At 35.8% G+C, this 17,670-nt stretch overlaps 3 protein-coding genes across 4 annotated transcripts; 2 read left to right on the plus strand and 1 right to left on the minus strand.

Moving 5' to 3' along the window:
* The first annotated feature begins 172 nt into the window (after positions 1-172).
* Positions 173-13,334, plus strand: LOC124541433 (transmembrane emp24 domain-containing protein 5). The gene is made up of 6 exons (XM_047119303.1): positions 173-477; positions 8,037-8,213; positions 9,290-9,365; positions 10,518-10,671; positions 11,681-11,738; positions 12,970-13,334. The coding sequence occupies exons 1-6, from the start codon at positions 337-339 to the stop codon at positions 13,042-13,044; spliced, it is 681 nt and encodes a 226-aa protein (XP_046975259.1). The 5' UTR covers positions 173-336; the 3' UTR covers positions 13,045-13,334.
* Positions 712-3,175, plus strand: LOC124541431. Its single transcript, XM_047119300.1, has 3 exons — positions 712-1,130; positions 1,312-1,591; positions 1,923-3,175. The coding sequence occupies exons 1-3, from the start codon at positions 936-938 to the stop codon at positions 3,173-3,175; spliced, it is 1,728 nt and encodes a 575-aa protein (XP_046975256.1). The 5' UTR covers positions 712-935.
* Positions 3,189-5,410, minus strand: LOC124541432. Of its 2 annotated transcripts, XM_047119302.1 has the most exons (3): positions 5,024-5,410; positions 4,345-4,403; positions 3,189-4,263 (listed from the first exon to the last, which is right to left on the minus strand). In XM_047119302.1, exons 1-3 carry the CDS (start codon positions 5,149-5,151, stop codon positions 3,245-3,247), a joined length of 1,206 nt encoding a protein of 401 aa, XP_046975258.1. In that variant the 5' UTR covers positions 5,152-5,410; the 3' UTR covers positions 3,189-3,244. The 2 variants fall into 2 exon arrangements, with proteins under 2 accessions (XP_046975258.1, XP_046975257.1); XM_047119301.1 differs by having other exon boundaries at positions 3,189-4,403.
* Positions 13,335-17,670: the final 4,336 nt, after the last annotated feature.

The following is a 17,670-nucleotide window of genomic DNA, read 5'->3' on the forward strand; positions in this document are numbered from 1 at the left end:
AGCGCGTTGCTAATAATATAATTTGTTATATAATTAGTATAAATAATATTATAACATTAGTATTCTATTACTTTTCTCTTCTATAATGATTTAAAATAATTAAATAGCTCCGAATATTTCTGGACGAATTCTTGTCAACTAGACGTCACTTTACCGGCCTTACACCCGCCATTATTCGTTTTCAGTTTGACAGCGGATACTGTTTGTATAACAAATATTTTGCTTATTTATATTTTTTTCAATAATAAACATCGCTCTGATACTATAAATAACTCTGTTCGTCACTTTTGGAAATCATAAGATTCGTTTCGTGATTCGGTAGAAGTGAACTACGAAATGCGGTATATATTTCTAACAACTATTTTCAGTGTTGTTTTTGCATATGAAAAAGACATGACTTTCAGTGTCCAAGCCGGGAAAATGGAGTGTTTTTATCAAAAAGTGACCGTGAATGAAGCAATTGATGTCGAATATCAGGTGACATTTTATTTAGACATTAGGTAACCTTAAATATTTCTTATCAGTAATAAAACAATTAAATTGTAACATAAAAACACTGATAACTATCGAAACGACGAATCAGCATTAATTTTCTATAAATACCTTCATTTGATAAGCTTGTACACATTTAATGGCATACTAAATTTGTAATTAAAATTTAGTACGCCATTAAATGTGTACAATGTGTGTGTTTAGAATAGGGTAGTTGCCTAAATTTGATTGATTGCTAATTAATATACCTGAGTATCCATTATACATGGAAAAAATATGATTTTTTGAAAATATATCGATTTTCAATTTGTATTTTGCATTTATAAAAATGACATTTATTTTCCACCGAAAATGCTCAAAACTGTCATGGCGTCAGTGTGACGTCATCCCGTGCAAAACACAGCTGTTTGTGTATGGTGATTGTTGATATTTCATGATAAAAAATGGATGTGTCGTATTATAAGTACTGTATGGTGCCCCAGTGTGAAAGCACAAGCATTAAAACGCCAAACAAATTATTTATATTTGTCCCAAGCAACGCAGAAGTAAGGAAAAAGTGGCTAAATCTTGCAAGGCGAAATGATGCAAATTGTTTATCATCAATTTCAAGAATGTACTTTTGTGAAGACCATTTCGATGTAAGTATTAAATAAAATGCAATCCAGCGAACACGTAATTATAGAAAAAGATATTTATTTTTCTTACATAATTTTTGTAAATATGGTTTAAGGTTAGATCTTAGTAAAGGTTTTTCATGGAGTTCTGTTATCCCACATTATTTATTGTACACAATAAGCACCATTTCTTGTTTTTTTGTAGTTACCTAATGATATGCTCAATTATACTGAGTATCATATCATGGGAAAAGTATCAAAAGTGCTATTGAAACCAGGATGTACCCCAAGTAAATTTGAATGTCAGGAAGACAGAAGGAAACGGACATGTAGCAGCACAGAACGACCATTTATGTTAAAAAAAAAGAGAATGGAGATAATAGCAGAGTGTCTTGAAGAGAATACAAAAAAAAATATGGAGCGTCTGGAAAATCCAGAACAAACTTGTTCGCAAAGTCTCAAAGATATTCCACATACAAGCTCAGGTATGTTTAAATATGCAATGTGTAATCAACTATGCTAAGAAACTCTCAGAGGGTGACTCAGACCATCAATATGAACAACTTTTCCTATGGGACCAATGCTGAGAACTCAATTATTTGTTTTACATTTTAATACAAGAGCTAGTTCCATCGGCAAGGTTTATGGGAATGCCAAATTTCAGCTTTGGTCCTATAGGAAGAGCTGTTCATATTGATAGTCTGATTCACCCTCTGTGAGGATTTAAGTATAATAGATTACATATTGCATTCATTTGTCATTACAATAATTTCTCAGTAATGATTATGAAACTAATTACTTTCATTTATTTTTCAGATTTTCATACAATCAGACAGAATGAGCCTGAACCTTTATGTGAACAGAAAGTGGACAAATCAGTTCAAGTACATATCACACACAAGTTCAGGAGCAAAGCAAGTCAGACCCGAATAAAAACAGTAAGCCAGGCATTGTCACCCTTGAAGCCATCAGTAACATCGAGTTTTACATCCCCATTTAAAGATGAGACCATTAAAAAATTATATCCTTCTGGCTCAAACCTGAACAAAATTAAAAAAAAAAGGTTGATTGAGGAAGTGCACTCAGATAGTGATGTTTCCTTATATACACCATGCGAGCCATCTTCTAGTTGTTCATCATCCGTACATTCTTTGCAAGTGAAGTCATCTTCAGATAGTGAATTGATTGCAGAAGAAAGAAAAAGTCAAGCTGATATGATGTTGGAGTACACAATTAAAAAAATTGAAAAAAAGCCACGCTTGTATCTTGGTATTCCCAGTAACTGTTATTACTTAATTGATATTTTAAAAGATGAGCTAAAAATTCCAAAACATCATTTATTATTATGTTTAAACAAGATAAGATTAGATGTTACATTTAATCAGCTGGCAGACGAATATGGAACAACTTCAGCAAATTTAAGTAAGATATTTTTAAAAAACATACCTCTAATTGCTAGTTTGATGCGTCCTTTTATTGTGGAACTTGATAAAGATTTGATAAAAAGGACTTTACCAATGGCTTTTAGACACAGATACAATAATGTCAGTTGTATCATAGATTGCCTTGAGATAGAGGTGCAAAAACCGTCGAAGGCCATAAACCAGGCCATGACATGGTCAGAGTATAAAAAGGCAAATACCATTAAGTACTTGATATCATGCACACCAAATGGACTCATAAATTATATTTCTCCTGGATTTGGAGGGAGAACAACTGACACATGTATAGTTGAATCGTGTGATTTTATAAAAACATTAAAAAGTGGCATGATAGTAATGGCAGATAGGGGATTTAAACATGTAGAGAAATTTCTACAGAAAGCTAATGTAACTCTGGTAAGACCTCCTAGTGTAGAAACAGGGGTAAAAATGACAAAGAACCAAGCAAGAGTTACAAAACAGATTGCAAGCCTTAGAATTCACGTAGAAAGAGTAATTAGGCGCTTACGTGAATTTTATATGCTTAAGCCACATGCATGTGTTAATTTTAAATTTATTAAATTACTAGATGACATGATTATCATAGCATGTGCGCTTGTTAATTTGCAAGATTCTTTGATAAAATAAAACTAGTTTATAATTCAATAAAAAGTTTTTTATTTAAATAAACACTCCTTTTCATATAAGTACATTTACTTACTCTACACTTTGATATAATAAAGGGTATATGTTTATTTTCCAAAAGTTTATTAACTTATTAATTAAATCTTCAACATAAGTAAGGTTGAATGATACCTTTATTATATTCACTTTTTTATTATTTGGATAGTCAGGGTCAGCTATACAATAATAACAATATTTCTTTTGTGATAGGTACATTTGAATTTGCATTTGTGCGTTGTATTTTTCTGTGGCTTGTCCATTCTTAACATAGTTCTTGTAAGTCTTTTCATTAAGAGGACATTTGATTTCTATAATGCCATCTTCAAAAATTCCATCTGGGGAACCTGCAATCATTGGGTATTTAGAGCTCAATAAGAGACCACATTTATAAATTGGTTTTCTTAATTTCTCTATCACAGTTTTCCTCACATCATCTTCTAAACTGCGGCCACGCTTCATAGATTGCGTGTCGGGTATTTTGCCACCAAGTATGACAGCTATAAGTGTTCCATCACTTGTTTTGCATCTGCTTACTTCAAATGCTTTAGAAGCAGTTATTCGACCATATCTTAATTCGAACCAAAGTGCACTTTTTGATTGCTCCCTAGTTAATTCCTCTATTTTCTGTATTACAGACTCTGCTATCTGTATTTTTCCCAAAAAATCTTCCACATCTTTCTCTTTGTGACTATATGCAAGTTGGTGCATTGAAATAGCTTCTACATCACTCACACAATGTGTGGGTTGATATTTCAAAAGCTCACAATCTGCAATTTTTCTCTTCTTAGCTTCTTGTAAAAACTTCTTGAGAGCAGATGAATTCCCTGGAAATACAGGATTACCCTTTGAAAGTTCTTTGGCCGTAATGTATTTAAGGCTACTACCAACCCTGGAAAGTTTTGACTTCTTCCAGTAACACTCGATAGAAGTGCAGGAAGGTTCTTCACTTCTGCGATGAATCCACATAAGAAATGCAATTGCATGTTTACATCCCCCCTGGGAAGCTACACAGTCTTCGCACCTCACAGAGAGAACATTTTCTTCTTCTTCATCTAAAATAAGTGTACAGTTATATAATTTTGCATGAATTTTATGCTCCGGGCATATTTTGCACTTCACTGTACACAGTTTACCCTCTCGTTTCACTTGTACATAGCTCACAGCATCGTCTCCATATGAATCTCGTGAGGACCTGAAATTAAATATATTAATATAAGTATGTAGGTACAATAATCCCATTTTTTAACATTTACAGTGAAAAACAGTTGTAATATTTGACTAAAGTTTGAGAGTGGCTGGCTAGTATTATTGCCTTTGACATGGTTTCCAAAATATTTTATAACTAGCTGACGCCCTCGGTTTCACCCGCGATAATTCCCGTTCCCGTTGCTTTTTCGGGATTAAAACTATCCTATGTGTTCTTCCAGGATATATACTATATGTATACCAAGTTCCATCCAAATCCCTTCAGTGGTTTTTGCGTGAAAGAGTAGCAAACATCCATACATCCATCCAACCATAATAGGATTCCTGGGGTTGGATCTTACGATCTATACGTTATGAGAAGCAGCTGATTTATTATTCTATTATGTTTTACAACTAGACAAGCTGGAAGTAAGTAAAAGTAAAGACTAAAGTAGTAGTTAACATGTAAAAGTATCATTTTTGTATATGTTGCTTTGTATTTCTAACCTTAAAATATGTCAATACTGTAATTATTATACCAATCAATAAATAACGCTTTATAGATAAAATTATTGAAAAATTGAGGATTTATCTTATAATGATTATATTTCACTATTGTATACTTACATCGAAGTTTTAACATTGCGAAATTCCGATGAGCAGAAGTCGCTGTTTGATGCGAAAAACTTGCCAAGCATAACAACGTCAATCCTGGGCAAGTTATTGCTGTTTCCTTTCGTGAATCCAGATTCCATGTTCTTTTTCTAAATAATGGTTTGGCTAATTAAATAAAACTGACGACAAAAGATTAAACCGTGAAACAATAACTCTGACGCTCACAACAACAATGGTGTTTGGCACGGGATGACGTAACGCTTCCTGATTGGTGTTCAATGTCACGTGACTTAATGCCTAAATTTACATATTTTGTTTCGTAAAAATATAAACAATCTTATAATATTTCATTGAATTAATTTATATTTCTGAAACTAAACACAAAAATAAAATTTTTGACCATTTAATCCATTCCATTTGTTCTTAGTGGATACATGCCTATTACAAAACTGTTTTTATTCGAGTTAATAGAAATGACACGAACATTTTAACTAAATATCGTTCTATTATACTCGTTGCGAAATAACACCAGAACTCGAAATCCATAAAATAATCCTTATTGTAAAATTTTACTGAATCTGAAATGTTTAATAATAAACAAAAATGCCTTTATATCCTTACTGTAACTAATAGTATATATATTTAAGATAATACATGCTAATAAGTTGGTCTCACTATCATAAGTTACAATTTTACAGTAATTACAATTTTAATTTGACGACCTCCATGGTCGAGTGGTGTGTACACCGGTTTTCATGGGTACGCCACTCTAAGGTCCCGGGTTCGATTCCCGGCCGAGTCGATGTAGATTACCATTAGTTTTCTATGTTGTCTTGGGTCTGGGTGTTTGTGGTACCGTCATTACTTCTGATTTCCATAACACAAGTGCTTCAGCTACTTAAATTGGGATCAGAGTAATGTATGTGATGTTGTCTCATATTTATTTATTATTTATATTATTTAATTTCAACAATACGACATTTACAATATACATATAACATCAATGAATATATTTTTTGTCAGTATTTAATTAAGAGTAAAATATGAACACATTATCTAAATACTGAGAGCTCACTGATAATATCATATGTCCTTAACCCATTTTTTTTCTATCTGTAGTATTGTATCAATATTTTGTATATTCAGTTGATTTCTTATATTGTATATGTACATTTTTTTTTATGGTATAGGTTGTGGGACGAGCATATGGGCCACCTGATGGTAAGTGGTCACCATTACCCATAGACAATGATACTGTAAGAAATATTGACTCTTCCTTAAATCGTCAATGCGCCACCAACCTTAGAAACTAAGATATTATGTCCCTTGTGCCTGTAGTTACACTGGCTCACTAACCCTTCAAACCGAAACACAACGATACTGAGTACTGTTGTTTGGCAGTAGAATAACTGATGAGTGGTACCTACCCAGACGGGCTTGCACAAAGCCCTACCACCAAGTGAATTTTTTTAATTATACCTTCCCTAATTAACATAATTTTTTCATTCAATACCTAAAACTCTTAAAATATTTATTTTATTTATTTTTTATTTTATTTTATTTTATTTGGGAAACAAACAGTATAATAAGTCTTAATATTAACAAATACAAATTAAATCACAAGCCAATTAAGTTTCCACTCATAAATTAATATACAATATTAGAGCAACAAGAAAAAAAGGAGGATATTACACATATACAATAGCAGCAATTACAATTTTATTTTAATTTAAAGGATAATTTATATAATTAATAGAATTAAACTAATCTGAGTTTGTCTATAAGATAAACTATGAAAACAATAAGCAATTATCAAGATAATAAACATTAAAATTATAAACATTAAATCAGATATACATATGATATACATTTACTGACATTAAGTTTTTCTTTGTAGCCAGCAGGACTTAAATGATATAATCTTCTTCATGTCTAAAGCTGCTGCAAGTGTCTCTAAGTATGTTATAAATATTCCATGAACTCTTCATCAGACTGGGGTGAAGTGGGAGTGCTGTTGCATATGTTACACAATTTTTAGTACACAAAGTTTTCCGTCACAGTTTAAGCTAGAAAATAATTGAAATGCGCGAACCTCATGATCCTATTTAATTATTGCAGTCCATAGTTGCCATAATTAAACGTCCTGAAAGTCAGAACACCTACCCACATACATTTTTTTTTTTTTTTTTTATTACGCTGGAAAAACGCTTTGCGCGCTTCCCCCACGTGATGGAAAGTGGGGGGGGGGTGTGGGACTCTCCGGAGCCCTGAACGCCGAGTGCGCCCAAGCACACCGGGTTTACCCACTAAAAAACCAGCGGTACCCTCGCCGTCTTTCGGCGGACGCCACGGGATCGCTTACGCATGCTACCGTGACGCCCTGACGGTCGGCCCGCTTATACGGGCCTTCAACAGCTAGGGAGGATTCCCAGGGTACTGGGACCCCCCCTGGTCCCTACGGCGCCTATTGAGGCGGAAGATGCGCGTAGCGCCTTTTCCTTCTCCCCGATCGTCTTCTGCGGAGCGAGTCAGCGGCGGCATTTTTTTCCCGCTCCCGCTCCGCTGCTTCCTTCTGCGACATGACACTTTCGCAGAAGGAGCGCATCTCTGACCAGCACACCTCGCTACCGAGCATGGTGTTGATAACGCTCGGTTGCGAGTGGTCTCCGCCCATCGTCGCCGCAAGGATGTGCCTCTGGGGCCCCCACGCAGCACACTCGTACAGGGACCTACCCACATACATGTGTGACGCTGGTCTGCCAATTAGTATTAGTTTATCTAAAATTCTTAATTATTTGGGGCAATGTATCTCTTTTTTGGGGCAATTTATACGTTTTTACAACAAGATCCCAGCTATAACGGATTTGAATCGCGTATATTAATTTTTTTTTTTTTTTTTTAACATCTCGACGTTTCGAGCACGTCAAAAAAATAAAATAATTTAGTTAGTTTAATTTAAAATTTTATTAGTTTTACTTCTATTTTGAATAAAGGTTTTTGACTTTTGACTTTTATTTTTCAACAGGTGATAGACGCTACACACGGTGAGTTGGACATATCGTTCCAGATGTCGGATCCAGTTGGTAGAGTCATCGTAGCTGATTACAAGAAACCGGAAAATGGACACCGTCACAAATCACTGCTAGAAGGGGACTATAGGTTCTGTTTTGACAACAGTTTCAGTACGTTCAGTGAAAAGACTGTGAGTAAAGTTTATATTTATTGTAGTATTGGCATTTTTGATGGTTATTAGTAAAAAGACCGTGAGAACAGAGTCGGATTTAAAGGTCTGGAGGCCCCGGGGCCGCAAAGCAGTGAGGGCCCTAGACAAACAGAAGGTTGAACACACTAATAATTATATTATTATGAATTAATTAGTTTTTTTTTTTATTTCAATCAGTAAGCTATGATTTGTTTCGTATCGGTAACTTTTAAAATATTAAATAGTAACATTATAATTTGACTATATATCAGTATTTGTTAACTTGCTGAAAATTGTGGCCCCCTCTCACGTGGAGGCCCCAGGGCAGTTGCCCCGGTTGCCCTCCCCTAAATACGGCCCTGCGTGAGAACCACAGCTGGGACACGGGACCTTTCATTTATTACGAAAGACTATTTTCTGTAGTTTTTGACCCACTCCCCCCCCCTTTTATAAGAAAGATAAGCATTGGCCGACCGACAGAAAGAAGGGAGGGTCTTCTTTTCATTACGTAAGAATGAAAAGGAAAAAAATGAATACACGTTTAGTTCATTTTAATGTTTGTTTTAAAAATAAACTGTCTTTTTAATTTTTTTATTTATAATTGCAATAATTCTAAAGGTACCCACCCATCCGAGTGGATCACGGAAATCGTGCGGTTTCCCACGCTTTTTCAAATAATTTCAACTTTGCGCATTTTTGAATTCATCATTCTTACTTAAGGATTGTCGAAACTCCTTCCCACCCCCTTGTCAGACCACATAAGACATGGTTGACCCCCTCCCTCTCTAAATCGTCTAACGTAATAAACGCCTCTTTGGAAGCAAAAGATTTGTAGCTCGAATATCGATATTGATACACCCCTAAAGCGCATTCTATACCTTTCTCTATAACCTTGGGAACTAAGATGTTATGTCCCTTGTGCCTGTAGTTACACTGGCTCACCCTTCAAACCGGAACACAACAATACCGAGTACTGTTATTTGACGGTAGAATAACTGATGACTGGGTGGTACCGACCCAGACGGGCTAGCACAAAGCCCTACCACCAAGGATCTTATATATTTTTTGGTTTTCAGGTCTTCTTCGACCTGATGATTGAGAACGATGACACGAGTGAGAAGGATTATGAGGACGATAAGGAAATGGAGCTCGGTGAGTATGAAATACATTTATTACGTACCGCGTAATATAAGTTTGCCGGTCTGATGTTAGTCTTACGAGACGTCACGGTTGTAAAAAGGAGGGAACATGACCAAAAAATATTAATAAAAGTTGTTTTTCTGAACTCCAATCCACATAAAGTAAAGTAAAGTAAAGTAACAGCCAGTAAATTTCCCACTGCTGGGCTAAAGGCCTCCTCTCCCATTAAGGAGAGAGTTTGGAACATATTCCACCACGCTGTTCAAATGCGGGTTGGTGGAATGCACATGTGGCAGAATTTCTATGAAATTTGTCTCATGCAGGTTTCCTCACGATGTTTTCCTTCACCGCTGAGCACGAGATGAATTATAAAGACAAATTAAGCACATATATATATAGTGGTGCCTGCCTGGGTTTGAACCCGAAATCATCGGTTAAGATGCACGTGTTCTAACCACTGGGCCATCTCGGCTCAGCCAATCCACATAGCTGAACTGAAGTGTACATTTACTATTGAAAATTTCTCAGTTTGGAGCTGAATGTAGATACATGACCTGCCGTTTCGTGTCTCATAATTGTATAGTGTCCTATGATTGGATTAGAAGAGTAACATAAAAAAAAGTTTTTTCAGTAAAAATTTAATCATCCTCTTGAGTCATTGTGTTCATTAAAAAAAATGCATTAAAACGCGTTGCGTAGTTTAAAAGATCCAAGCGTACGGACGGAAAGCAATATCGGTTAGTACTATGTGGATACATTAATATATATTGTGACGACCTCAGTGGTCGAGTGGTGTGTACACCGATTTTCATGCGGATACGCCACTCCGAGGTCCCGGGTTCGATTCCCGGCCGATTCGAGCCGAGATTACCGTTAGTTTTCTATGTCGTTACTTCTGATTTTCCATAACACTTAGCTTTGCTTAGTGCTTTAGCTACTTACATTGGGATCAGAGTTAAAAAAAATATTATATATGTGAAAGTAACTCTGTCTGCCTGTCGCTCTTTCACGATGAAACCGCTGAACCGATTTTCATGTAATTTGGTATGAAGCAAACATGAACTCCAAGGAAAAAGGCTACTCTTTTTGCCTGACATATGACAGCTAACGCCCTGAAACTCGAACGAAAACGTGGGCGTCTACTAGTAATATACAATTTCGAAGGCAACGCAGCTGAAACGTACATGATGCGCGTCAGAGATATATCCGAGTCGGTGAGCAAGTTGAAAGACAACGTCTCCACAGCGAGGCGGCTGCAGGAGCTGCTCTCAGCGCACGAGGCCAGGGACAGGAACCTCGCTGAGGACATGTGCTCCCGGTGAGAACATATTCCATATCCAGTAACTGCCCAATAATCCTGTTCTTCCAAAGTCATCTAGTTAATACGATTCTATGACGGGCTTTTTAATAATTTAGAGGGGGAAAGGATCCAACTAAATATGCTCAATTATTTAAGTTTTTTTATTATATCGTAGGAATTTTCATTTATGAAGCCTATTGCACCACAGTTAGTGTCAAGGCTTGTGTCATGTGATGTTTTCCTTAACGTAGGACATAAGTATGTTATTAGGATGTAATCAAATCATATTATAACGATTAGTGGTCTTTTAGAAATTTCAAAGCAGTATAACATTACCCTAACTGCCTCGTTGGTAGCTTAAGATGTAACGCCACAGGTCTCGAGGTCCAGACTTAAAACTCCAGGTCAAATAAAAAAATATGTTATTGACTATTTTCTATTGAAAAATTCTCCAGAGTTTAGATATTGAAAGCAGGTCTATAAATGCGTCTGAACTCTTTCTATTCGTGGAGTTTGCCATTCTCTTACGAGAGTTTATAGATTGTCTATGTGTAGCGCAGACGTGTATAGTACGACGCAACTTAGATGTAGCATCGGCAAATTCAACAAAACCGATTACTGCCGATTCACACAACCAATAGAAACAGCTCCCTATCGCGCCGTTCGACGCTATTCGTCGCTATAGATTCTCGCGTCAGACTCGCTGTCTCGGGTCGAACTGACGCGTCAGTTTGACCCGAGACAGCGAGTGCATGTAAATCGACGCGTCGAATTTACAATAAATTAGGTCGTATGATATTACAAGTTATTACGTCTGTGTAAAGATCATATTCGCATGAGAAATAAATATTGATAATTTGGGATAGCGTACTTCGGATGTGATCGGTTTTACGAATTTTGCCGATGGTATATGTAACTTGTGCCGTACTATACTATCATATGTCCTGCGTAACTGGTAGGCCCCTGAAGTTGGCTGCTATGATCAAAATCAATTAGGATGACACTATTATATTGTGTATATTTTCAGGGTAATGTCTTGGTCTCTGGGTCAGATCATGCTCATGATGGTGGTTGGTGTAACACAGGTAATATATGTCAGAAATTCCATTTAAAATAACTCACACAATCAAAGATATTTACTTGGTGGTAGGGCTTTGTGCAAGGATCAGTGTGCTACTATCACCTTATTTTCCAAGGTCGATGGTGTGGCTGATACAATGAATTATTAGTATTTCTTGTAGCCTTAATATGAATAGACAATGATCCCATCTGCAAGTATATGAAATAAAAAAAAAATACGTGGTAGGGCCTTGTGCAAGCCTGTGTAGGTACCACCCACTCATCCGATATTATACCGCTAAACAACAGTACGCAGTATTGTTGTGTTCCGGTTTGAAGGCTGAGCCAGTGTAGCTACAGGCACAAGGGACATAGCATCTTAGTTCCCAAGGTTAGTGGCGCATTGACGATGTAAGGAATATTTAATATCACTTATAGCGTCATTGTCTATAGGTAATGGCCATATGCCCATATGCTCGTCCACCAACCTATTCTATAAAAAAAAGATATATCATAATTAAATAGGCTATTGTTAAAGAATACCTTATGTCGATAAAAAAAGACAAATCACAATAATTCATCTTCCAATTTATATTGATATGCTGCCCATAATAAACATACAAAAGGGATGGCTGAAAGTTAATGTTGCGGAGATGAGAATGCTGAGAGGAATGTATGGTGTTACGCGAATGGATAGAGTAAAGAATGAGTACATAAGAGGAAGTTTGAAAGTGACACCGATAGCCGAGAAGTTATGTGGAAAACGGCTATGATGGTATGGGCATGTAATGCAGAGGAATGAGGAACACATTGTGAGGAAGGCCTTGAGCATGGATGTGGATGGATATAGAGGTAGAGGACCAAGGAGACGATGGATGGATTGCGTGAAAGACGATATGGTTAGAAAGAATGTTACTTGCGAGATGATGTCCGACAGAGAAGTATGGAAGGAGAAGACATGCTGCGCCGACCTCAAATAAAATTGGGATAAGGGCAGGATGATGATGATGATGCCCATAATAAATGCGTACACACTAAATTCATATATATTACACAACAACAACAACAGCCCGTAAATTCCCACTGCTGGACTAAAGGCCTCCTCTCCCTTTGAGGAGAAGGTTTTAATATATTACACTTATTAGGTTATAATAAATTACACCTTGACTATAAATTACACGAATGCATATCTCTGCAGAAGTCTGCATATACACAGACTTTTTTTATATATATCTTGTATATTTGAGCTCATTTCAGGTGTACTTCTTGAAGAGTTTGTTCGAAGACAGTAGAGGTTTCAAGAATTTGGTCCCGGGTTTCATGTCACAGTAGTATCAACTTCAATATTGTAGATAATTAATTCTTCCAAACATCTTCCCACTTTACAGCTAAAATATATGCCCATATTTCTTATCTATGCATGACTATCTTGTCAATGGGTTGCCAGTTCTAAAACAAGCTGGCTGTCACTTGTAATAGCTTCCTCCATCGGTCACAACTTGATGTAAACCTTACCAGTAAATAGGATAACTGATGATTTGGTAAGTCTTGATATGAACGCATTAAATCAAATTCTTAAGCGTTAGACAACAGGATAGTTATTATATATGATTATGTTGTTAATTTAAAATTGTAAACAAACTGAAAATAATGTTGCTATATAAAAAAATTATTTTATAAGACTTTATCAGGATATAAAATTTGTTAGTTTCAATGTTCCACAAATAGTATGTGTTTATTTTTTAATACTGATAAGTGTTTTTAATGTGTCTTATTGTTTTTGTGTACGTTTTTTCCTATTAGGATTAATATTATATCATGTAAAGGCACAAAATTACAGTCACAATTGAAGCAATAATTATTATATAAGTAGATTAATAAATTAGTTATACTTATTAAAAAACAAATGACATGTGACTCTTATAACAAAACAAATGTAAATTTAATTGGTATGTGGTCTTTGTGACGTACAGGCACACAAACACACACACTCACACACAACAAATAAAAGTAGTAGTAGTAGTTAGTCTACTGCTAAACAGGAATACTTAAATAGCTATAAGGGGCAGACTCATATATTGCAACGGATTAAGAGTTCCCTCAGACTCACTATTAGTAATTTATTATACATGACGAGTATCCTTTAGACATATAATTATAAGAGTCATTTTTGCATGTTACTTTCCGATGTTATACGATCTTGTTCCTTGTTAAGACGTCAGTGAGGATTCTAATAGGATTTGTCACAAGACAAAGTGTTGCCAGACTTTTCTTTACAAATATATTGTTAAATTTTTTTATATGACCTTGAATCTCACTATATAATATAGTTTAACATATGATTTTTTTTTAAACAGCGTTGAAGATTTATATTTCTCAGTTTAATTCATTCATTTAATTCCGAAATGATACTTATTATTATGATTATGATATTATTATGAGATTACTCAAACAAAAAAAAAAAACAGTACAAAAGTTAGTCTCATATTTATAGAGTCTATGGAATATAACCTCAATAAACTTACTGATGTTTGAAAAATTATTTGTTAAAGATGCATGTTCTCAAAAATTTCTGCACATGGAATAAGTGTTCTTAAGAATTGGGGGCTTGAGGAATCTTTTCGGACGAAATTATACATTTTTAATCTGTAGGCCATTGTTAACACGTTTCTTTAGGATTTGTATTAAAATATTTCGTACGTTATCACCAAAGATTTATATAAGTAATTATATTTTGATATCAATGATTTTGTACTAAGTATAGGTTTATATGTTGCCTCGAAATGATCTTTTACTAAGAACTTTTTTACTAACTAGCGCGCACTGGTGATTTTTGTCACGGTGACTGTTTCGTCACTCTTGTCAAGTCCGTGAAAATGTATGGAGTTGCGCGTATGTTACGCCGTGACAATTGGGTGACATTTGTGTCCGCCGACCGGCGAGCAAGCCCGTGCTGAAACTGTCAGCGTCTTTACGTTCTTTCAAAGCAATGTGCGCACTAGTGACAAATTTGTCACTCTCTTCGTCAGTGTTTCGCTATCCGCACTTTGACTGCCGACTTTTGGCGCGCGCAAAATGGCGTCACCATCTATTCAAAACGTAAACATTCGTCAAGACAATACTCATAATGATGTCCTAATAGAAGAAGAGGAAAAGAGACCAGCTCTTTATTATAAAAAAATAAAGAGTATTCAGATATTCAGGTGAATAAAAGAGTGGGAAGAAATTAGTACCCAGTATTCTCTTCGCTTTCTTTTTCTGCCGAGTCTCATGAGTTCACAGAGAACCACCGTTTCTTCGAAATCGATAGTGGTAAATGACACTTCGATTTCGAAAATGTTTTGTCACTGTCTCTATTAATGAGCGCACTCCACTTTGGAAACGTGACGTGACAATGACAAACACTTTAAAGTCATCGTGACAAAAGTCACCAGTGCGCGCTAGTTCTTATACGTATTGGATTTGACGTAAACATTTGAATCAAATATTAATAACAGAAATTCAGTGTTTCCATATTGAATATTATATTGACGTTAAGAATTTAAAAGAAATTGTTCAAGTTTACTTTACACAGATACTAAAAAAAATATTGTAAATAATTACAAATAAAGATTATTATAACGATGCATGCTTTTTTTTAATTCTGTAAATCCCAAGTGCTATTTAATATATAGTCAACTTTTATAGGAAGAATATCAATTTGATTCAGCTTGGTTTGTGTGGGAAAATATGAAACAATTATGATATTTAAGTGACCCTTTTGCATTTATACAAGGCGCAAAGTCGGGCTCTCATAGAGTACTGGAGTTCTCACATCTGGGCGGGTGCTCCCCAGTACCTACATTCTGCTCCTTTCATTTGACGGATCCAACGCAAAGCGGCTTTTTATCGATCAAGCGCTTTCCGATCTGCTTGATCCTTTGGCTTTGCGTAGAGATTTTGAATTAATCTGCAGCCTCTACCGAATTTTTCAAAGGGAACGTTCCCAGGAATTGTTCGGATTATTCTCGGTTGCTGACTTCATCTGCGGAATTCTCGTCAAAATTTGAAGGTTCATCTGTAACACCTCGATGTTCTTAAATCCATACAGCGCGATTTTTAAGACATATACTACCACTTTGTGGAACTAGCTTGCCTGGTGGTTTTTCAGAATCTATACGACTTGGGAACCCTCAAGAAGCCCCGGTGTTGCAGTGTTAGTATTTAATTGTTGATGATTAAAAAACGCTTCTTTGTGAAGTTTACTTGAATAAATTGATTTGATTTGATTTGTTGTCCATGGGCGGCGGTAGTCATTCGTCATCAAGTAAGCTGCTTGTTTGCCATAAGAAAAACGTGTACTCGATTAAACGAAGATACGACAAATCAAGGAAACAAAAAAATAAAGTTAGAGAAAATGGAGTTTAGAACTTCGACGGAACTCAAATTTTGCATGTTATCAAAATTTTGCATTCCCATGTCGTATCGGTTCGGAAAAACCGCCGGTGAAAGCTGGTTCCACGAAGTGGTTGTGCGAGGCTGAAAATGTCTAAGAAATCGCGCTGTTGTGGATTTTTGGACACCAAGGTGGTGCGGGTGAAACTTAGAATTTTGACGAGATGTCCGAAGGGGAAATTCAGCAACCGGGATTAATCCGAGCAATTCCTCGGAAAATCCCCCTTAAAAATTCGGTAGAAGATGCAGAGTGATCCAACATTCTACGCAAAGCCAAAGGATCAAGGAGATCGGAAATGGCTTGATCGTCGATAACTCGAGCCGCTCTACGTTGGATGCGGTCAAATGGAAGGAGCTGGTACTGGGGAGCACCCGCCCAGAGGTGAGAGCAGTACCTACTCCATGTGTGGCCGAATTTACGCCTTGTAAAGTTTTAGGGAATGAGCACACCGAGCTTTTTGGAAGCCAATTTGGCTTTGTCTTCCAATTGACCGCGGAAATGAACGAGGCTCGAAATATCAACACCAAGTATTCCGATACTACCTGTAGCGGCTATCGGGATGTTCTCAAATCGTGGAGATACGACAAATGGTGATTTTTTTGCGGTTAACGCGCAAACTTGCGTATTTTTGGAGTTGAAATGAACTAGATTAAGCCCGGCCCCAGTTCGAGACTTCGTTTAACGAAGACTCGGTTTCAGAGACAAGTTTGTTCCGGTTTTTATCGACGTTTTCGACGAGAAATATTAGCGTGGACGGTGTATGAGGTGACAACGGTACACTATCTGCTATCGGTATCTGCATAGCGGTGAATTTTCTCGATTTGCAACAAATAATTGATATGCAGAAGAAACAGAGTGGGTGATAGAACGCAGGCTTGTGGAATATAAATTTTTAATAAGCAGTTAAGAATAATTGCGTTGTACTATAAATAAACATACATTAATCATAGACTCTTAGGAGTCCACAATATAGATGAGTTATTAGCAAATCTCATGACACGTAAATCTAGTCCATTCCACTGAAATAAGCTATAAACATTATTATTTTGCTAAAACTTATGACCATTTTTGTTTTGAAATTCGTACTAATTTAGTTTTATGTTCAGAAACTCTTTACTAACATTCCTTTGCTCAAAAACAAATTTAATTCAACAAAGTTATTTCCTTAACTTTATAACTAAATAATTCATGGCCAATTATTAAATAACTTTAAATCAGTAAACGTTACAATACAGTGATACAATATTATTTTAGACATTTTTTTCTTGCATTAAACTTAACCACTGGCAGGTGCAATAACAACATATATGATATCCAAACAACATTTAATAATAAGGCACTTTTAATAACGAGTTGTGATCGCTGGATAGTGGATACTCTAAAAGTTGCTTGTAATAACCGGTAGGCTGTATAACATAATGCCCTTGCTTGACAATTTTCAACGATTGTCCGGTAATTAAAAATATAAGTTGTCAAATAAATAAAATTGGATTGTTTTGATCACAAAATGCATAATATTTATT

Source organism: Vanessa cardui, chromosome 28 (assembly GCF_905220365.1).
Source record: "Vanessa cardui chromosome 28, ilVanCard2.1, whole genome shotgun sequence".
In the NCBI taxonomy this organism is placed as follows: Eukaryota; Metazoa; Arthropoda; class Insecta; order Lepidoptera; family Nymphalidae; genus Vanessa; species Vanessa cardui.

Excerpts from the sequence above, each read along its gene's own strand:
- LOC124541431 (XM_047119300.1), top strand. The coding sequence starts at position 936 with ATGGATGTGTCGTATTATAAGTACTGTATGGTGCCCCAGTGTGAAAGC. Across the intron at positions 1,131-1,311 it reads TTTGTGAAGACCATTTCGAT|TTACCTAATGATATGCTCAA; the intron begins GTAAGTATTAAA and ends GTTTTTTTGTAG. Across the intron at positions 1,592-1,922 it reads TATTCCACATACAAGCTCAG|ATTTTCATACAATCAGACAG; the intron begins GTATGTTTAAAT and ends TTTATTTTTCAG.
- LOC124541433 (XM_047119303.1), top strand. The coding sequence starts at position 337 with ATGCGGTATATATTTCTAACAACTATTTTCAGTGTTGTTTTTGCATAT. Across the intron at positions 8,214-9,289 it reads GTACGTTCAGTGAAAAGACT|GTCTTCTTCGACCTGATGAT; the intron begins GTGAGTAAAGTT and ends TTTGGTTTTCAG. Across the intron at positions 10,672-11,680 it reads GCTGAGGACATGTGCTCCCG|GGTAATGTCTTGGTCTCTGG; the intron begins GTGAGAACATAT and ends GTATATTTTCAG.
- LOC124541432 (XM_047119301.1), bottom strand. The coding sequence starts at position 5,151 with ATGGAATCTGGATTCACGAAAGGAAACAGCAATAACTTGCCCAGGATT. Across the intron at positions 4,404-5,023 it reads CGCAATGTTAAAACTTCGAT|GTCCTCACGAGATTCATATG; the intron begins GTAAGTATACAA and ends ATTTAATTTCAG.